Raw genomic sequence first — 22,777 nt, 5'->3', positions numbered from 1 at the left:
GGCTGAACTTGCCAAACAGTGTTGACCAAAGCAGAAAACACTGCCTAAACATAACAGTGCTGCCTGTACAGCACACCACTGCATTTCATTAAAGATGTGAGCATGAACCGAAACATTTGCTGCAGAGCACATGTATATTTTTGCCACCAGCATGTATGCAAGAAAGAGGCAGATCCTAAACTGCTCTGGAAAGTCTTCAGAGATGAAAAATGAGCTTTCAGATTAGTTTCTGCCATTTGGGGATCATTTCCGACAGTATCTGGTGTAACTATCTCAAGACTAGACCTCAATGAGAGGTACTTACTTGACAATTAGGATATTTGAAATATTTTTATCAAGGACTACTGACAACATCTTTTCAAAGAAGTTAAACATTCTCCTGAAATTCATAGGTGTAATAAATGAAATGATGTCACTTTCACAGATTTTACAAAATTTGATTTCAATTTTAAGCATTTATATTTTGACTACATTTTAATCCAAGTTGTTTCTGAATTTCAACATTTTTTATGATTGAAAGGTTATTTTGAAACATCTAACTGGAAATTAATCAGAACCATTTCTGTCTACAGATGTTTTCAATTGGAACAAAGTGGCAGTTGTGAGGAAAAACAGGAAAAACAATTCTATCGAAATATTAATCTCCAGTTCAGCTGTAAGCACTGGACTGCTTTTCACAATTAAAATCGTGCAAAACTTTGAATAACAATTCTATTAAAACAGTTAATCCATTTAATTTGTATTAAAGGCTCTTGCTAGCGAACACAGGGAACATTGTGCAGCAATACAAAACTAATATCTATTTAATAGCTCTATTTTGTCTTTTCTCCTTGCATGCATTCACTACAAAATGATCCTGAATATAAAATCTGTAAAGACTCAAAAGCTATTTCTAGCAAACAAGTTGCAGTGGCCCATAACATACATCCAGTAACATCAGCTGAAATACTCAGCTACAATAGAAAGCCTGAAAACAGCTTTTTGGGCATTTTTTTAATTACTTTTTAATTTTCTTCATTCTTCACTGTATATATGCTCCTTACTTCGCACAGCTAGAGAATGTAAAGTGACTTTAAGGGAAAAGAGAATCGCATCCCCCTTCCCTTGACTCCTCTTACTTTGTTTTTAATAAATCATTGCTGTTCGCTGATAAAGTCTAATAATCATTTTTTTTTTTAGAGAGAACCTATATCTATCCTGGATAAAATCTGAAGTGAAAGGAATGCATTTTGTGATAATGCTGAGCTACCAACACACCCAGTTCAAATGTTATTTGCTGCATAAACTTCTGCTTGAAAATTCACTGAAGACAACATGAGAACCCCTAATGACTTTAAGACATCCTCCATTTAGGCACAAGGTCAGATGTCCTATTACTGAATTACCAAGATACATAGACATAGCCAAGTGTCTGTGTATCACACGTAGAACAACAGTCAAGTCCAGGCTGAACAGCAGTTTGTAGGAAGTTCATAGCACAGTTTTACAGCAGAACAACCATTTCATGACCATTTACATGAAAATATTAAAGCTGAGTGTTAGGAGATGTAGAGTTTGCAGTACTAGTAAGTCAAAGCCTGGGCCAAAGAGGCTTTAAAAAAAAAGAAAAAGAAAAAAAGACAAATGGGCTGCCATAGCTGCACAACTAGACAATAACATAATAGCATGTAGTAACCAAGTTCAAGAATAAAGGCATGCTCCAAACTCTCACCTAGTGAAATATGTATATCAGAACATTGGGAGAACTAAAGAAATTCTCTTTCATAATTTAGAGAAAGCAAGAAATTGTTCTTACGCTGGATAAATAGCAATTGCCAAAGTAAAGGAAAATATCATTAAGTCAGAACAGTCACTTGCTCTCCACTCTTTCAAGGGAAAGGAAAAGAAGACATAGATATGACTATCCAAAGTTCCTCAGAAACAAATGGAGTGCTAAAGGCAGCTCCTACTGAGGCTGAGTTGTAAGGCAGCAAGCAGACTTATGCTGGAGGTAACTGAACCCAGCTAAAAAAGAGCCACCAAAAATCTGAGTCTGCAATAAGCTTCAGCATATCTACCTGAATTTGAAAACTAAACTTAATGAAGTAAAGCCTAAAGAACAGCTTTATCATGGTTCTTTGTGGGAGGGGAAGGAAAGGGGAGGAGAGATGAGAGTGGGGAGAGGGGTCAGCACGTAATCACTTACGTATTGAAGTATTTACAAAATCTTGCATAAAGATTACAGAGTTAAGAATAATGTTATTTTAGTAGTTACTGAGTATGGTCTTTTGAATGAAGTGACTAATCCAAACGTCCCTCAAATCACTTCTGTCCTCACTCCCCTGCAGACACCCTCCCTACATTTTTCAGGGGAGAGGTTAAATGGGGGACTTTTAAGTCACGCAGTTATACTGTGAGAGCTCTCAGTGCCAGTATGAATTTCATTTCATATCAATAAATTAAACAGAATAAAGATTACCTTAAAATATTCCATCAGAGATCTGGAGTACTTCATAGCGTGGTCCTTCTTTAGCTTAAACATTCTCAAGTACAGAAGTGATAAGCATCGGTAGCTGCAGTAATTAGGAAAGGATTGTGTTAATTCCACTGCTAAATGAAACATATAAACTGAAGGTAAAAAAAAAAAAAAAAAAAAAGTAAGAAAGCTGGCCTATATTTTGTGGTTTCTGTTCTAAGGTTAGATTTTGAAACATAAGCAAATGGAAGGGAAAAAAAAGGTCAAAAGCATTATAATCCAATCTTGATAAGAATATAAATTAGAAGAATAAATGTTTAGTCAGCTGCTGAAGAAATCCATTAGTTATCCTTTAATAGTTTAATGGAAAACAAGAATAATGATCTTCCGTAAGCTGCTTAAGTAATTCAGTACTTTTTAAGTCCTCCTGAAGATTTCAGCTGCTTCTCATTGTCGCAGTGGGACTTACCATAAAACTGCTAGTTTCTTGTCTCCTTCTGTGGCAGAAGAGCCTGTGAAATTCTTGAGTCTCATTGCATACCTTGTAGGAAAGGTAAGGGGAGAAGAAACACATGTTCAGTTGTTTTGAGAAATACTAGTGTCACGCTGAAAAATAACAGATGCACAAAGGTAAGCTTACAGCCTCAACAGCTAATGATCACATTGTTCCATAATGGTAAGGTGATGTAAAATTCAACAGAAAGCACCACTTAAAATTGGGAGGGCTGAAGTAAATCATCAACCCACTTTAAAGGTCAATAAGGTGAACTGTTCCTGGGGGTATTACTGTCCTGCAAACACCTGTGATGAGTGTTGGACAGATACATAAGATCTCGTTCCTCTGTATGCTGAAGAGTAAAGTAATATGGAAAAATATTTTACATAAAACATTTTGGGCTTGAATGATGATTACAAAATCCTTTTCGTAAGTATTATTTCGAAGTTTTTAATATATACATTTTTTCTATGTATTTTATATGGAAAATGATGTTAAATACAGGAAAGGTCATGCTCATAGTTAAGTTCTTCAGTCCATTAATTTACAAATCTTATATATTTTGTCTCCCTTCTCTATTTAATTGCTGTTGTCCAGCATTTGGACAATGAAAGACTGAGAAGATATGGCTCCTCTCCCTCTCTTATTTTTTCCTTTAACTGAGCACACTCCATGTCATGCATTTAGTCTCTTGAAAATCAATTCATCACATAAAGTCATTGTTCTGAGCCCTAATGCAATTTCACAGGTACTTGTGTTAGAATAAGTAATAGGGTTCAGTGTTGCATAAGAAAGTTTTAAGGTATCCAGGCAATCTTGATGAGCTCTCATTTACAAGGAGGTAATGGAGTGCAGGCAGGCAGTGCAGCTCTCAGCCTGCCTTCCTCTCACCATCCCCATTATCAGCCTCCAGGCTGCAGCTGTAGCTCAACCCCCAGTGTGCTTCCTCACTGTCCTATCTCACCTGCTTTTTGATATTGTTGTCCTAGTCATACTGAATGAGTCCAGTCAAACACGGAGTGGTATCTCTCTTCAGGATTTTCAATATTACATTGGGGATTTTAGCAATACCATTAACCAAAAGACCTTTGAATGTCACACATCTGATATTCCCAATCTCTTTGATGCTCTGCTTGCTTTGACAAATAGATGCAGATACTCAGGTCAGACACAGATAAGCAAAAGGAAAAAAATGGGCCTCCAAGAGGGGGAGGAGTGAAAGTGAGAAAAAACCTTCTGTTTCATAGCCCGCAGTAAAAATCTATGTTAATATTATGAGCCACATTATAGAAGTGCACGTGCACCGCTGCATGTTTCCTTTATGCATTCAGCATCCACTGTAGCCCACAAGAGGCTCGTATTTGTCCCTAGAGATCGCTGAACTGGAACCAGCCTGCCGCTCAGCCGGGCAATCACCTTTTTTCTACGTCCACTGATGCCAATTAAATGGTCAAATCAGTTTAACCTCTGCCTACGAGATGCTGCATACATGAATTTGTGGATGAGGCTCCATCTTTGATGGTAGGTGGTAGAGTTCACCTCACTTGACTGGAGCTATGTAGAAATTGGAGGTCATCTGTAAGGAACTCCTAGAGATTCCACTACAATCAGAAGTGGTTCAAAAAGCGGTCCAGAAACAGTGCAGGTGCTGCTTCCATGCCAAGATCTATTGTCCACCCCTCAGTGGGCCAGGAGCTGCCAGGAAGCTCTGCTGTGGGGTGGAGGAAGGCAGAGGTTCTACAGGTGCTGCTGAAAGTTGGCTGCATCATGGTACAGCCATGGACTCAGCTGACTCCATCCCACACTGGAGCTGTAGGTAGAGGGGAGCTGCTCTTGGAGCTGCCACACACATGTTGTTGTGGCTCTTGAATTCAGATCCACTTCTGAACACAGACTGTGGGGCTGAGGAACAAGATTTTCAACTGCGCGTAGTGGTTTTCTTAAAAAATGAAAATAAATGTGGTGTCTACTGCTCACTTCTTTAAAGTGAGTTTGCCCTCCTGTACAGCTGTGATTATGTAGTTCAGCACAAAAGGTACCAAACTATCTGCTGTTGGAGTGCAGGAGGAGTTCCAGCACAGAGAAACAGATTTTCTTAGTTCCACTGCACCTGAGGGTTTAACTTGGATCCTAAACATTGAGCAAATATCATTTTTTGTTGAGTAATCTCTTTGACTTTCTTCCTCTCTTCAAGAATAGAATGTAACAACATTTTAAATATTGAACAGGCATATTATTAACCTGAGAGTAAGAGCTTCTTAAAATCTGATACATTTTATAATGTAAATACCTACTTATTCAAAATGTAAAACATGCATTATTTTTTGACCGCCTTTAATAGCTAATCTGGCATATTGAAATCCTGCATGCCAAAAAACCACCTTTGTTCTGTTAAAAAGCAAACATTTAGAGGTCTGATTAACCACCTTCTCCACCTCTTGTGTATACTGCCAGTAATTACATTGACATCAATGATGAAATTCCCAGCATACACAGGGGAAAGCAAAGGTGCATCACAGTGAGGAAGAAAAATCCTATTGTTCTACTTACAGGTAAATTTAATCCTACTTGATTTCACTTTGATAATTTGCATAGGTAAAGCAAAGAAAACCTGAGTTACTTGGGAGACCATTATTTCTATGAAGTACACATTATGAAACAGATACAGGTAACAGCAGCAGATTTTTAAACACTGATTTTACTAGTACAAGCTCTCTCATCTGTATTCTAGCCTATAAGTCTACAAAACTGCATTAAAGCAAATTCATCTGGATTGCATTCATCATGAAAAAGTATACTTTTTTAACACAATACAAGCAAAAAGCTTCCTTCACCTTCCACTATGATTTTAAGTGCCAGGTTTCAACTCTTTAACTCTTTTTTTTTTTTTTTACTACCAAGTTATAAACCTCTAAAAACAAGGCTTGTAATAGAAATCCTGATAGACTCACTTTAGTGTTCTGAATTATAAAACTACACCTTCTAAAAGACAAGTGTCATTGCCAAACAGTGAAATTACTATACTTTACTTCCACCCACTACATCTCAATTTTAATTTTATGAATATTGCAAATTATAACACTCACATTATAACCTCTAAAGGGGATAATTTATAAAAGCAGTGTCCATCAATTATAAATTTTCCATGACATTAATAAAATGGCAAGAACTAATTATGATGACTTCTGAGATGAAGATGCTTTGGACAAATCATTAATACGTTGAAATTATATTTTTTAAAACATAGCAGGTTCTAATTATGACTGAAATGAGCTTATGAAAATGATCACAGAAAGGACATTAACCTGATGAGTTCCACAGTTTCTGAGTACATGGTATATGGAGATTTAGCTTCTAATGGATCTCGCTCCATAGCGTTCCCACACTCGATGAAGGACAGGGCAGCATCAGCATAATTCACTGCTTTGCCAAACTTCTCCAGCTGAAATAGGAATGATATCATCAAGGAAATCCTTCAGCTTTAATTTTGAGGCAGACAGATCATAATAGAAAGCAACACCAGCATTAAGATGAAAGCAAAGCATCGCCACAAGTTAGGGGTGAATGTATACAGAAATTGAAGCCAGGTGTATGTTTATACCAAATCTTTTCAGGTGATATATGGCCAGGCACTGCACAGAGGAAAGCCAAATGACATCCATGGGTTTACAAAGGCAATGAGCAAATCAATACTGCTCTTCAATATATAAACTAAGTTTGTGTGCAAGTATGCATGGGTTAAGCAACAGATCCGAGCCATTTGTCAGTTGTCACAATCTGTGGTGACTGTTGCTGGAAAAAAAACCAGCCCTCATCATTTATGTTGTGATTGAAAGAGGGGAAGAAAGAAAAAGGAGAAAATATAGCACTGCTAAATATTTTATTTTACTAGGATTTTATTGCGAAAGGTTTTAGCTCTCATAATGGTTGTGATTAAGCTGACTTAGACATCCTGATTTCTTTTTTATGTGTAATGAATATTATATATGACATTTTTATAGTAAGTATTTTATAATAGTATTTAACATTTTCCATTTTTGATAGCTAGATGTAAGAGATCCAATATACTTTAAGTCATTTAAAAGTTTCTGTGGATGTCTTTATCAAAATATTTTGATGCATCTGCTTATGTTTCTCATTCATTAAACGGAAGCTTATTCTACCAATATATTAAGCAGAACACCTAATAGCGGTTCAAGGTAACAGCATCTCTGGCTCTGTGGCTACTCCTTTTAAGTACTACCCTCTGCATTCATGGAAGGTTTTAATTTCAAGCCCTGCACTTGCAGACTGATTACATTCAAAGCCTTTGTACGATGGATAGGGATTACCTGAATGATTAAAAAAGGGGAAGCATTTCTGGATGTTTTCCCTGTACTCCGCTGTACTCCTCAGCATATACTGCTACTTCCTTGCTTCATGTCTTCCAAAGAAAACACGTGTATTACAAAAGGAGGAAGTTGGCTGTGAGCAGATTGAGTGTTTACACACAGTTTGAGACAGAAATGGGATCCCCCCGTACTTTGCTCCACACTGACTCCAGTGGAGTAACTGGAATTGCTCCAGCTCACCATAGCACAGCTGAGAATAGAGCAAGCTCAGTTAGTGGACACTGCAATGTGTCCAAATCAGCTGATTCCTTACTGCTGTGCCGGACAAGGAGAGGTTTTCAGGGTGTTGCTCCCATGATACAAAATGCTGTGTCCTTCGCCAGAGATCTCAGTGCCATACAAGCTCAGACACAGCACTGCCATACATCTCATTTACATTTGCTGACATATTCTGAGGCTATGTGTGGTATCTTTCCAACCACTGAAACACATCTTTCATTTCTGCGTGCTCTTTGTCATGTCAGCACCAAGTAACCAGAAGCACTTGTTTCCATCGGACAACTAACAGTTCAGGTTTTCACAGCAAACGTGTTACATGCAGATAATCTGAGTGCAGCTGTATTGAGTGGGTGGGTGCAGGGGGAAAGGTTGAGACCTAAGTAGTGGAAAGCAAAAAGCAGATTGTTGGTGGGTATCTATGTCTGCCAACAAGTCTTATCGTAGTGGCCGGCCCCACATTCCTGTAGGAGCACTCGCAGTGTCAAACTGCATGTGACAGGAGAGGCCTGCCCGCGGGTAGTGGCATGACATGCTCTGCCTGCTCCTCTTAGTTCTGCTTGAGAAACATCACTAATTCCACAAGGCATAGTCAAAGGTAAGAGGATGGAAGACAGGTCAACACTTATGGAGCAAATCAGACTGTGGAGGAAAGTGGATTGACATAACACGCTGAGATCACCAGGAGCCTGAGCCTGTAAATATTTGCTAGCGTGGAGCAGGCAGCCCTGTGCCAGAGCCATGTGTGCTTTTCCTAAAGGTCAGCCAGTCGAGGGAGGTGCTGCCAGGCCACTTCTGCCAGCCTTCCTCAGCGAGGTCCCAGCACCGTGATGAAGCCAGATGTGGGCCAGGCCTCACGCCTCAGTGCTCACCAGCCCCTGTGAATGGGTACCTTGGGAGGGACAGCTGCTGCCTTGGTGACAACTGTGGTGGGATGACAAAGCCCATACCCAACTCCCAGAGAAAACACGCTTGATAATGCAGGGAAAGCTGAAGCAGGCAGGTTGGTGCAACAATTCTCCTTTACTCTTTCAGTTCACCGACAGCAGAGGGAAAGCAGTGGTTTCTTACTTTTTGCAATGTAGCATTTCATTGTTTTATTTTTTGACAAGCATTTATTGCCAGGTACAAAAATCTCTGATGTAGAATGACACACAAAACTGCCCAAATAATCAGTGACAGGTGAATAATCACCCAAATTACAACTGAAAAAGAACTGAAGGGATGAAATGAATGGCCACGCTCTAAGACATCTTTGTTTAAATAAATATATGAACCAAGTTCCACGTAGCCTGCATAAATGAGCTGCTGTTCTGCACTCTGCATGGCATAGAAGAGCAAAGAATACACTACAAACAATGACTACTAAGGCACTTCATTGGTAGCAGTATGTTGGACTGAACAAACTATGGCTGAAATCTATCAGAATTGTAATGTATCAGATATGGTAGTTCTATCAAAATTAGGCCAGTTTAGCTGCAATTTAATCTGGGACAAAATGAGAGCAAAAGCTTTCCCAGCACTGAACTAGCTCATTGCAAGATTTTTTTCTAAAAAAAAAGTGCGTTCAGTTGTCTTTATTTAGCAGCCTAATAGCATGCAATAAAAACAAATGCACTGTTTAAAAATCAATTCCTGTAAATTATAAACAACTGGATTTGAAATATCAAATAGTTTTGCCAAACGATGATGAAATATGTCTTTTTTAGCTTTCAATATTTTTGTTTTGGGCTCACAGCAAGTATAAAGGCAAATTTCAAAAACACATCAACTTTTTTGATATTATCTTACATCCTTTCCACAGTATGATTGTTGCTTCTCCCAAAAGAGAAACCAGCTATTGTAAGAAATTTATTTCAGGGTGAATGATGTGTTAAAGCCTAGGAATGATGCTCAGGCTTTGGCTTGTTGTGGGCAGTGTGTTTACAGACTACAGTTTGAAGCATATTTTAGTCCCCAGAGGGGTTCCTTTGGTTTCTGAGGCTTTAGGCAAGATTAAGAATTCAAATTTTTGTAATACCCAGCTCCATAGTGGAGAGAGACAAAAAAGCCTTGAAAACTTACCAGTGCATCTGCTTTGTGCTTTAGCTTCTTAGCTTCTTGCATATAATAATCTGCATTGTGGAGCCTAGAGAGACAAAATCAATTATTTCAAGTCTTTGTTTTCATACAGTTGGACAAACATTGTTTGAGAAAAGTGCTTACTGCTTCCAAGAACAATTTAGATATATATACCCACTTATCACTTTCAGTCTTATCCTGATATTAATCCGAAACTGCCATATGAAAAGATTTGATGAGTTACCAGAATGCAAAATAACTAGCTGTGGAAATTGGCCACCCAAAGGAGCCATTAACGTCTGCTGAACAGAGGAAAAGGAAAAATATTTTAAACTAATCAGAAAAAAATTAAGAAGAATTACTGTGAGCCAACATTCATGATCTGAAAACATTTATCAGCAAAGACTTCATTAATCAGTGATAACAGTTCATTAGTAAAGTTTAAAACTGTATGTGCCATTATGCAGTACTGTCCACATACATGCCCAATGCTAGCATTATAATTAAAGATACTTTTCTTTCACTGGGAACTCTACAAAAATCCCAAGTACCTGATGTGCAACTAGCACAAAGAGATCTAATGGTACTCACACATCATCAAATGTGATTTTAGGTCTTCTGGGCTCAGAATTCCCATTGGAAAGAGTTGGTATTGCAGACCAGATGTCCGTTTCTAGATGGTTCGTATCAAGAACAGCGTTGGCTGTTGGTGCATTGTGGGTTTCTTCCTCCTAGAAAAATGGACTGCTATTATTTGAATATTCATAATATTCAAATATTATTCATAATTCAAAATTCAAAAAAAGCTAAGATACATGCATGTTTACCTAACTATGTCCAGGAAACCTCCATACTTTATAATGTGACCCCATTAGATTAATTAGGCATTATGACTGCAGTCCAAGGTGATAATCATCGTGGACAACACAGTGCTACTGACAACACACTCATTAAAGCCAAGTTGGGCTGCAGGGCTGGAAAGAAACTCAGTATGAGGTGGATCCCACTAATGTAACAGTTTTTCTACACAATTAGTAGATAATTGTAAGGTGGATGAGAAGTCTGCTCAGATTTCAGCAAGGAACAGTTTCCTTATCCTTATTATACAGAACAAAGAGAAGACTGAAAAGCAGAAGTTGGGAGTTTTGATTTTGCATTGACTGAAAATAGAAGCATATTAGAAGTATTTAAATCAGGCAATTGCAACTTTCAACCAGATAAGCTAAATTATAGATGAACCAAAGTACTGATAAAGAATTCTAGCATATTTTAGAATACAAAAATATTTTAGAAGACAAATATTTTGGGGATTGAGCTAATAGATAAAGCAAGGAAAATCCAAATTAGAGGTGCTGGGAGTGAGAGGAAGTGGCCTTGCTCTTTATATAGCATAGCTTATTTGCTGACATACACAGTTCATTTTGGCACTGATTTCTCTTGAAGGCATGTATATTACTCTTGCAGCTTGAAGTGACACAACAATATCTGAAAGCAACAGGGCTGAATGAATGAGGTGAAGCGATTTGTCACCTATGTTCCAGTGCAACTTCTGAGTTTTGCAATTACAGTGTATGGCAACAACCTCTCACAAGGTGGCGAACTGTGAAAAATGGGGTTACACGTGTACTTTTCTGCGGAAGAATTCTCTTCCTTTCTTTTAATTCAGACAGTCATAGTAAGATACGGTTTGATACTAAGAGAGAAGTTTGAAGTTCTGGTTATTTTCTATAATCAGCCAGAAAACTGAGTTTTCCCTCTTTTCTGTAAAAGCATCAGACCAACTGAAGTGAAATTTTACTTTTTTTTTTTTTAAGTCAATTTGCTATGCAGGTTCTAGCTTTGTTTCTTTTTCATGTACATTTAGTATGAAATCATCTAAATCTGGTGAAAGGCAAGAAAGTATTGTTTATGTAAAAATGTTTAGTGGCGAGCTAGTCCTAACAGAATGATGTTTTTACTGGAAAACTAATGACTATTTGCATGATCTCTAAAAGCTCAGTACAAAATTTATGAAGATGAGGTGCAAATACACCTTACTTCTAGAGACTGGGAGCCTGCAAACCTGTGAGAAGACATTTTAGTTTTTAGTGTGCTATGGACAGGTTAGATTTTTACTGTCTGTTTAGTTTAGTCCATAATATTTGGCATAACTTAAGTTTGCTTCAGAATTTGTAGTAATTATTAATGTTAAAGATACCAGTATTCTTGATGCTTTATTTGAAAATGGTGTGTGTTATATCTGCAGAGTTGGGAGTGGGACAAAGTGTGTCCTCTGAAGGTCAGGGTGTTGCAGGGAACAATACACTCTGTGAAGTAGATGCCTAATGTTGACCTAAAAATGGAACTTGCAAGAGACATTTATGCACAATTCTGCATGGATCCACGCCTTGCTGCTCCAGAGTGGGGCTACATAAGGATTTAAAAATAGATACTAGAGAAAAATAAATAAACAAAACCCAGAATAAAGGTAATTATATCTTGTCCATTTCCAGCAACTGAGGTCTGTTACTTACACAGATTCCTTTGGGGTTAGAAGAAGATTTATTTTCATTCTTTCTGTGTTTAGAAACTGAGGAGGAAGAGCTGCTGGTCTGAGGGGTGTTGGTGATGTTGGTTTCTTGGCTGAAGGAGCTGCTGTCACTGCTGTGCCGGCGGTGCACAGGCTCGTCCAACAGGGGGGATAATGGAGGAGGAAACAGCTTCTCTTCTCTTTTCTTCGCCATCTTCTTCACCGAGTTACTGCTGCTCCTGGGACACAGATAAGAATCAGTTGCATGTCAAGAACCACAGTTTCTCCTCCATAGCACAAAGCTCTAGATTTTATTTAATGAAAAGCCAGCTCTGCCCTTAAATATGTGCTGTGATCCCCCACGTCCTAGGAGCTAATTCAAAAGGAGACAGGCAGTGAAAACAGAAGAGCTATCCCTGCTGTTTCAATGGCCACAGAAACCTCCTGCTTTGGAGGACAACTTGCAGTGCATTAGTATAAATTGCATCCACTTTAAATGCTAATTTGAGTCAGTCTTAATTTGAGAGGTCATAGAGGTTCTGACTCAGCAAAGTGCTGAAAAGTTTTATGCACAGGGGTTAGTATACTTGACACCAAGTATAGCTATTTATGTATTTAACATTAAGCATCTTTTAAAGAGGTAGATTAGGGCTCACATAAGCAACCTCTGCAAAAACACTTAATAGCACATGCCACGTGAACAAAAATAATACTTTATAACAACTACAAAATGATAACCATAACAATAATAAGATAATAATTATTTGACCTCTAAAATAAAACCAATGTTCAACCGTATATTAAAATGATACATCGTTGCTGGCAAAAGCCCTTGAGCAAATATTGGTTGATGAATTGAAGGTGATTCAGAAAATGAATGTGGTTTTGACATGAAAGCTCAAGTAATATGATAATCTATGTTCTGTTTTATGTACAGAAATTGTTAGCTGGCTACAAATGGCAGCTGTGATACACAGTAAAAACAACAAAAAAAGCATGCTAGACCTTTCTTCCCTCAAATCCATCAAGGAAAAAAAAAAACACAAACAAACAACACAGCACCACGGCAACTGTTTAACATATTAATCTACTCATAGATTTTTGTATTAGGTACTGCTCTAATTCAGTCAATGAAGATAACCTGAATTTTAATCTTTTGTTGGACATCTAACAGCGCAGTACACAATCATTCACTTTTCATGATTATTGACTAACATTTCAATAACAAATTAAGTCAACAAGAATTTATGTTTCATTCCTAGTTGCTTTCAGTCAGTGTCAGGAATTATAGATTTACTTTGCTGTGAAGTAACCAGCAAAAGAGAAGAATCAAACCATGTTTCCCTACTTCTTATTTGACATGCAGTCTAGACTCTTTTGCATTTTCACCAACAGTGTGAGTATCTTTGGTCATTCCCCCTACTTTGGGCCTTTGGCAGTACAAAAATATTTCAGCCTCTCTGCTTTCATAACAGAGTGATATCAAACAAAACCTCTATGCTCCAGGTTTTATAGCTCTTCTACTCAAAACTCTTTTAGTTCAACTGAAGCAGAGTTTAAAATAACTTATTTGAAATTCTGTAATATTAAAGATCTTCAGACTAAAGAAATAAAATCAGCCCAGAATTTATATTGCCTTGCAGCAGGGCAGGTATGGATGCTCTCCTGCTTGGAAAACACATGGGCCTAAAGATCAAAGGAAAGCAATCAGATCAGAGGAGATGGGCAATTCTTTGAGAAGACATTTTATGCACATGTGGTCCTGCAAATGTACTCCAAAAAGTTCTCACTCAAAGCCCCATCTGCTAGCTTTCTTACCACCAAAGGGTATTTTGGAACTCAGACAAGTCACCATTGCTATAGTAAAATAATACTCTGAACTTTTTCCAGAGAAAAATTTTCCAAAAGAAAGCAAATGCTTCTCCAAGAAAGCATACATGCATTATTGGATTGTTCAGAGGAAAAACAGACACAACTAATGAAAAACCCAAGAGTAGAACTGACATCCTCTGCCTCCCAAGCCAGTGAGCTGCCCTGAGCATAGTGTTCAGTGGGTCTGTCTAACAAATGTATATGGATGGGAGCACAGAGTGATGTGGTTCTAATTACCCTGCACAAAGAGTGTGAAGCTCTTCTTTCACTCTGGTACAGCTTTGGGAAGGGAACAGCAACTGAGCCTTACAGATCTACCTCAAAAGTGCCTGAAGGAAAACGGAAGGTGAGTCACTGGCTAAATCCGCTGTAGAAACCACTAGCGAGGTTTCTCAGAACATCTTTGCCTGTTTCCAGGCTTAAAGCAAGACTCTGGCACTTGCGTGGGGTGCTGCATGGCACATACACAGCAAGTGAAACAACATTTCCCAGCTGCTACATGGAGATGGAGGGATTAAGAGTGTAATACAAGAAAAAAATGAAGGAAGTTGCAAGTTTCACAGTAGAAGCACTTTTTCTAAACAAGGCTCTGAGCATCCTAGTTGTGGTGTAGATGTCCCTGTTCATTGCAGGGGAGTGGGACTATATGACCTTTACGGGTCCCTTCCATCTCAAACAATTCTGTGATTCTCTGATTTTATATATATATGCCAGAAGAGAGATTATATTCAGAGTTCTGACCTCCCTTTTGGACACTACTCAAAACTTTGTTCGCTTCAGCTTTGCGTTCAAGCACAGGATGGAACAAACCAAGATGCAGAAGTCATTCTGTGGTGAGAAAACATAACTATAACTGAAAGGGCACTTGAGGATATATTTTTTCAGCATGACAAAAATCCAAAATCCAACGACAATACTTAATAATGTTTTTTCCTGGTTGCCGACTTAATCCTGTACCTTTACAGGATTCACAGGAATTACACTGATTATTTAGCAATGTTACCTCCCTCAGATTCACACCAAAGCATTTATGTTAACAATAACCTCAATGAAATAGGTTGTTACCAGCAGTTAACCAGATTCTCACTTTGCTTGGGACTGTTAATGGGCTAAGAAACTAGTCTTTGATTGCAGTAATCACTAATTCTGAGTGAATTTATTGCAATAATTACCAAGACTCAATGGTTTAATTGGCTGACATGATTATTAGTTAAACTATATTTAAAATCTAGGGAGAAGCACAATAAAAGTGCAAAGAAAAAACCACCAGCAGAACTGATGGTTTTCTGGCTGCAGTTTAATCTTTGTGTCGGAGAAGGCCAATTATCAAGGAACAAGAGGACTCCCGTCTGCTTTTTTTTTTCAGCCTTATTTCTTTTAGGGCAGAAAGCAAGCAAGCAGGGAACAAGGGGTCAGTGTGTGAAGGAGAGAGAATTTCCATCTACTCTAACAATTCATTCTGCTTTCCTTTACCCTTTCTTTAACTACTCCTTGTGGTATGTGGTTGTAGCTCTGGCCTATTAGTGAGACAAAAGACATTGTCTGTGCCAATCACTTGGCTTTCCTTTGCCTCTACTCTCCTTGTCCACAAAGAAATGCTGCACGGTGATGGTGTATCTGATTTTCTGCAGGGGGTTAGCAGGGAAAGGTCACTCTAGCATTAGCTTGGACCATATGGCAGCAATTGAATGAAGCTGAAGTCGTTGTCATAGAAGTAGAAGGCTGCCTCTGTCATGAATGAACTGCAACAAATGCCGCTGTGACTACCCAAGGGATCCGCTAATATACGTTGTGAAGTACAGGTGCGTGTTTAGTTAAAGGTCAAACAAAAGTGAACAGGATATCTTGAAAATCAGCCTAGCTAGATGGCAGGCATGCTTCCCCAGTATGATTCTAGTCTGATTTCAGACTCGTAGTTTGCATCAGCACATAACTCTGTGTTATTTACAAACTGCCAAATGTTGTCAAATAGTGCTCTGTCTGGATTGGATCTACCGATCAGGTATTCAGCAGCACACAGAATTAATGCTTAAATTAAAATTGCTCTGGCAATCAAGTAAATACACAAGCAATTCTCTGCTGCAAAGTGGGCAACTGATCTGACAAAAACACAGCCTCACAGCAGTGTTTCAAGCAATTACTATGAATTACTTGGGCATAAAATAGTATCCTTTATTCCTTCATATGCTTTGAAATATTAGGAATGAAGAAAATACCATGATGATTGTTTGAACAATTTTATTTTGAGTGTCACATCAGATTTATGAAAAAGCATGAGCCCCTGACTGTGTGAGGGAAGGAACAAGAAATAACTAGTTGCTTGTACAATGACTGCATAAAACGAAATTGTTATCCAGTTGTCAAATGGGTTTTAAGTTCATAACTGACCATCTGAAATTTCTACACTAAAATTGTACGTGTAGTTATAGGAACTGGTAGAAATTAGACATATAATTGTCCACATTAGACATGTAATACTTCACTTAATCCTTGCAACTTTACTGAGCCCACACATTTAGGAAGAGATTATGAGAGAAAGATATTGAAATACCTAACGCACATATAGTCAGCCAGTAGGAGCTACAAAAGCATAGGTGTGCCTGTCTTCACCCAGTTTCTTCCTGAATGCCTCCTTATTTTACTCCAGAGTTCGTGGTCTTTTGGATAAAACATGTCTGCATCTATAAAAGATCCCAACGAGAGTCTCTGAAGTCTGCCTTGGTGTACTTTGTTGGCACAGGGAGCATGTTATAACTGTAGAGATCTACAGTTCTTCCCAAGAGAGAGAATCCACCATGAGACACTGCACCTTCATGGATGAACAGCATTGTCCGCTCCAGCCAAATCATCCTTATTTCTAAAAATGCTTGTGTAGAGAGCTCTGAATGAAAATGGAGGACTTTTGGGAGCAAGGAAGGTTTAAACAGCAAAGCATTTCTTTCAGCCTTTCATCACTGAAGTGTTATTTTCTCCCATGCCTTTGAACAGCTCATAGTTTTAGCCTCTCCTTTCTTCTGCCTCCCCTTAAAATTCTGCTTAACCCTGTGGAACACAGAACTACTTCTGATTGCTTAAAAACAACCTGGGGCTCTCCAGAAATTTGTTGTCATGCAGTTCAGTCAGCTCCCTAATCTACTGGGAAATATGTTGATCTGTATTCAGAAGCACATCAGATAGAGTTGGAGACTTGAATTATCAAATAATATTGCATTTGTTTTAAATGAACTCAAAAGACACTAATAATAAATGTTGTGTCATCCAGGTCTCTGCAGCTGAAGTCAGAATGCTTGTTTCAAAACTTGAGGCAGATGAGAGGAAATGATAGCATATAGAAATAACTATTGATGGACACAAGCAAATAGAAATAACTACCGATGGACACAATTATATTTTTACAGAGAATACCAAAGGCTAGAAAGCTCTCAGGAACCAAGTTAATGATCTGGAAAACAAGCTCAAATTAAGAAACATCAGGTTGGGGGTGGATCCTTTGGGCTTGCTGAAGACAATAATAGAAAGATTTTTGTAACGGATTGTGGAGGTATTGGGGATGGATAATCCTTATTCTTTCTGCAATATATCTGTACTCGTATTTCTAGCAATGACAGTCAGGCAACACCCATCATGATGTTTATCAAATGTGCAACATATTACAGATCACACTGTTACTTTCAAATCATCTGTCTTTTCCAGACTCCAACTCCGATGTTGGTACAATGAGGGGTTAGTTCAAGGACTGAAGTTCATCTGTAATTACACTGGTATAAACAAAATAATGCTCAACCTTCTTTATGGGATTTAGAAACTGTGCATTGTCTCATAAATGATTTTTGAACTTTCTCTAAATTTAGATACAAAACCAGTCAAAATGTTTTCAGAAGCACATTGTGCATTTGATTCTTTGCTTGTCCTACTGGGAAGCAGAAAGCAATGCCTCATCTCAAAAGAAAAAAAAAAGCACAAAATTGATGACAGAAGGGAATTGGGTTCTTTGGTTATTTATAGAATGTTAATCTTCTGATTATTATAATCAGAATCATTATTTATGTGGTGCCTGTTTGATGAAACATTCCAGCCATCTCTCAAAGACACTGAAAGACACAAATGACTTGATTATGTCTGCTGAAACACAATGCATGTGTCTGAATCATTTAGGGTCTCACCTCTGGCATTTCTGTATACACAATTAAATTATAAGAGCCACTGAAATGAATGGCGAAGTCATTATTTCATTCAAGAAAACTGAGAATAATCTCTTAAGAAAACAATTCAAACAAATATTTTCTAGTCAATCAAATAGAGCCCATTCTGGCTTTACTGTGGTGAAGGATGATGGAGGCAAGAAAAAACCTTTAAAGAATGTGATTCTGTGGTTGTGAAATGCAATACGGTGAAAGAAGAGAAACTCTGGGCTGTGGTGGGACTCTAATTTCCCGCGGCCCATGAGAAGGCTGACTGAATCTCATCCAAAATCACATGGACCCTCTTTCTCTGCGATGGGAATAGTGATGTCACTCACGCTTGCCCATTTGGCTCTACAGTAAATACATTTGTTGAATAATACTGTGAAATCCCTCTTGAAAGTTATGAGAGAAAAAGAACTTACTCTTTAGTGCTGGTTAATCTGTGATTCGGTATTGGAGAGATACAAGGTGGGAGCAAGCATGAAGCTGAAGAGTCCTCCAGGCGCTGCTTCTTGGTTTCAACAAAGGTTTCCAGGTTTTCCGACTGTTTTAACAAAAAATGCAGAACTTGAAAAATCAAGTATCTATGCACATTACGAGCTGCTCAGGAATCTCAGTATATTCTCTTTACTGTAGCAGCGGTTGAAATACTGGCCTAAGAGAAGTCACCTGAAATCAGGGCTAAACATGCTCCAAACACATGACAAGTTATATAACCAGTGACATAGCCAGTCAATTAGGAAGCAAAATACCTCATATGCCATAGTTATCTTCTTCAGTGCACTGGAATTTAATTAATAATTCAGATGGACTGACTTGATAGCACCAAATCTTACTAAACTATGTACCTTTTATTCATTTACTTAATGGAAGTCCAAGGGTAAACTTCCTTGAGTAAGTATTTCTCTCAGGACTTAAAGACTACTGCTCTAAGGAGGCAGTCATTAACAGTGATAGCTGGTGTGAAATTTGCTTTGAAAGATTCCATGGTGCATGACTTCTGTGCCTGAACTGGGCCGATACAAGCAAAGCTGATTATTGCTCGATCACTGGAACCTTCATGGCTTTCTTCAAGCCTGCTAGCATACGGCTAAAATAAATCTTTTAATAGCATGATTCAGAATCCAAATCTGGCTCTTCCTACTCTGTTTTAACTGTTAATGCCATTGTAATTTGTTTGTTTCCTCTTGGGTAGAGATGAACAATCATTAAGAAGCTGAACAGGCTGTTTCAGAGTGTAGCTTATGTTTGTGCAATCCCAGAGTGAGATACCTCACAATGTTCCTTTGTGATTCACAATTCCAGCTAACGAAATTCTGCGGTTCCATTTTATTTGTTTTCCCTGGGAGCACTGAGTTAAGTTGCCAGTACCATGCTCTTGTTTTAGCCATCATACTGACACTCCACCGTGACCTAGCAAGAACTCTTTTTTTTTTCTTTTTTCTTTGTTTCTTTTTTTCCCCGTTTAATTAATATACACCCTATTGGACATACATATAAACACTGACATTTATACATCCCTGTTCTCTTTATTCTTTTCTCCTTCCTTCTTACCTCTCTGCCTTTCGTGTACAGCTAGAATATACATGGAATAAAAACCTGCTGAGTTTGCTTGTGATTATTTCCACTTAATTCAACAGGGAAGGAGCCAGTGCAGTGACTCGTGTAGGCAGGGTGCAGACCCTGTGTCTGCCTGGCATTGTCTGTGTTTTTCACGTATTAACTCTCTTGTATGGCTGGACGGCTCAAATTCAGTACTTCAATGCCGTTCAGAAGTCCGCTAGAACAGACAGCTGAAGTCACATTCATAATGATTTAGAAAATCTGGGGTATAAAACATATGCAATGATAACTTCTCACAAGGAGACCAGAGCACAGACATTTTAGTTGGAAAAAAAACAAAAACAAAAAAACTGACAACTACAAAAATTCATTTATGATATAAAACTCCTGCTTCTTTTCTGAGCATACATTTAGTTTGAAGAGCACTGTCATACCCTACAAGATAGGATACCCTTGGGCATAAATAACATAAACACATGATAAAACATAATGCCTTAAGTCAAAACATATTTGCTTTTCCAGGTAGCTGCATACACAGAGCAGCTAGTTAAGCAAATGACATGTCTGTGAATCACATTCATTTGTGTAACAAAAAGATATAAAGACTAAATTCACCATGAGCACAAGCAAGCACCATTTCATAGACTTTAATGAAGTTATGCTTGTTTAAGCAAGTGGTGAAAATGCATTAATTCTGCCAACAATAAAACTTGCCTTCCAAACAGAAGTCACGTTTTCTGAATATGGATGAGCCCTTAGCACTTGTCATGGGGAGTCCTTCTGCAGATTGCAGAACACTGCAAATTAGCATGCAAAGAGCAAACACAGTGAAAAAGCTGGTACGATAAATCTAAAAAAAAACACCAACCAACTTTGTTCATTGATTTTGAAAAGTGATGTCCATTCTCTTTTTTACTGATTTCTTACATTAATTTGTAATGTACAGGTAAATGTTTGTCTTCTGCAAAAATAATAAAGCCTTAGTTAGTGGTACCATGTCTCCTTACAGCCCTGCTGCAGGTCAGCGAGGAGTCAATGATTGCTGTCCTAACCTCAAGGATGCACAGAAATAGTGTTTTCTTCTGAATGATGAAAATTACTTACCTTGTGTTTCCTTTTGGATTTTGTGGATGTTTTTTCTGCTGCTGGGGTAGGGGACTCTCGAGATGGTCGTCTGTGTTTCACATTTGCCTCTCTTGGTTCAGTTTTCACAGATGTGGTCTCAAAAGGCTCTTGTCCAGGTATCCTAGAGAGTAAACTAAGGTCTATTTTCACCCAAAGAGATTTGAGTTCTTCATATTCTCTCAGTGGGGACAGAAGTTCATTTTGTACAATTGGGATAGGAGAAAAGAGCTGCTCCTCCAAGTCATTGCTGGTCTGGTCGATGGATGTGTTGCTGCCATTGCTAGTTAAGCTACTTACACTGAGGATGTTACTGCCAGAGTCCTTCACTTTGATGCCATTGGCCAGTCCACTACAAGCTGGCAATATCTTAGCCTGCAGGCTCTCCTCCTGATCTGTATTGGAGTCAGAAGTAGATGAATCAGTTTCAATAAATTCCCGTGACTTGGGGACAATTTTGCTGGGGCCTCTGTACTTTTTCTTCTCCGAAGTGAGACCTGTGCTCGTCCGAGGTTCCTTCCTTGGGGCGGTCTTGCCAACTGCTGCTTTAGTTCGAACCTTTGGCTGCTCAGGGGGTTCCTGTGTGTCTTTTTCTTTGGGAGTGTTGCTGGTATTATTTGGTTTGGGCCAGTTATACTCTTCTACACTGGAAGTCCTTTCTACCTTTTTGGGTTGCTTTTTCCCAGTAGTCCTTTGTGCAACTGGCTCATTATGAGCTGGCGACTTCTGCTTGGAGCTTTTTGCCTCTGGGGTTTTCTGGGCAACCCGTGGTTTGGCTTTCTCACGGATGGGACTGAGGATCGCCCGGTCTTTGGAATCGGTTGGGGGCAGGCTGTTGCTGAGCTTCCCTTTGTTCTGTCCTTCGGCCTGCTGGCTGCTCTGCGGCTGGGAGCTGGTCTCACTGTGAGGCTCATTTTGATTGCTGATGATGGTCTTGTTGTGGGGGTTCACTTTATTTAGCCACTTATCCAGCTGCCATTTGTTTGTTGAGGGGGGTTCAGGCTGCAGTGTGAAGAACAAGGAACAAGTCTCAGATAGAAGCAAAGCTTTTCCCTTTAAGTGAGGATGTTTTTAATGCACCTTTTTATTTCAGTCAACTAGTGGTGACTGCTAGTTTTATGGGAGCATTTATGGAGTATTTATGGTTAATTAGGCTTCCTTACCTGGTTTACAATGTGGCCCTGGAGAAATTTAATACAACTAAAAAGTTTAGCTAGTCCCTGAAGATACAGTTTCGTCATGTTGCCTTCCCTTAGCCCCAGCTGAATACTGTGTCAATAAAATCTTCTCTAGCTACTAGCAGAAATCTAAATATTTTTTTTAAAGCAATTCAAATGTAGGCCAGAAGGATTCTTCCAAAAGCTAGAATGAGTATGTAGGTCATACAAGTAAAACTGTGAAGGGAGAAAAAAAGTCAACAGCATCAAACCGCATAGAGCTCTGGCATTCCCCACCCTCTAAGCTCCTGCCAGGGAGGTGCTGCGGCATGGCCATACCTCTGGCGTGGCGCTGCGTGACTCCTCGTTGCAGTCGCTGTCACTGGAGCTGCTCTCACTGTCGGAGTCAGACTCAGAGCTGCTCTCGGACTCACTGGAGCTCCCGGAGCCACCGCTGGAATGGGCTAAGCCAGCTGCATGTGCCACCGACACCGGCAGGCCGCTGTGGGGAGAAGATCCCCTCTGGTTAGTATGCTGCTTGTCGACCAGATTTTAAAGTCTTGGGTTGAGGGAGGCACCCAAAGAATCCTGCTCACACCAACTGTCCTCAGCATCAGCTCTTGCTCTCTCAGTGAAGACCCAATGGATTCTCCAGCAGCCATGTCTCCGTGTAGGGACCACGGAGATGGCTGGCATTACACTGCGTGTGGAACACTGATAGTGGTGTTAATACCGTCATGATCACCATCAC

The 22,777-nt window shown here is 39.0% G+C and overlaps 1 protein-coding gene across 5 annotated transcripts in view; it reads right to left on the bottom strand.

Moving 5' to 3' along the window:
- Nucleotides 1-22,777, bottom strand: part of AFF2 (ALF transcription elongation factor 2) — a 346,941-nt gene that overhangs the window by 12,568 nt on the left and 311,596 nt on the right. For all 5 annotated transcript variants that reach the window (XM_090150571.1, XM_031602672.2, XM_090150573.1 and 2 more), the window contains 9 exons: nucleotides 22,366-22,528; nucleotides 20,852-21,871; nucleotides 18,607-18,728; nucleotides 12,133-12,367; nucleotides 10,211-10,350; nucleotides 9,623-9,686; nucleotides 6,257-6,393; nucleotides 2,925-2,996; nucleotides 2,459-2,552 (listed from right to left, as the gene is read on the bottom strand). In XM_090150571.1, the coding sequence (XP_090006697.1) occupies nucleotides 2,459-2,552; nucleotides 2,925-2,996; nucleotides 6,257-6,393; nucleotides 9,623-9,686; nucleotides 10,211-10,350; nucleotides 12,133-12,367; nucleotides 18,607-18,728; nucleotides 20,852-21,871; nucleotides 22,366-22,528 (2,047 nt within the window). The remainder of the gene's footprint in view (nucleotides 1-2,458; nucleotides 2,553-2,924; nucleotides 2,997-6,256; nucleotides 6,394-9,622; nucleotides 9,687-10,210; nucleotides 10,351-12,132; nucleotides 12,368-18,606; nucleotides 18,729-20,851; nucleotides 21,872-22,365; nucleotides 22,529-22,777) is intronic.

This window comes from Phasianus colchicus, chromosome 14 (genome assembly GCF_987193195.1).
Source record: "Phasianus colchicus chromosome 14, bPhaCol1.hap1.1, whole genome shotgun sequence".
NCBI lineage: Eukaryota > Metazoa > Chordata > Aves > Galliformes > Phasianidae > Phasianus > Phasianus colchicus.
Note: the sequence above shows the minus strand (reverse complement) of the source record. Positions and strands in the feature narration are given on the sequence as shown.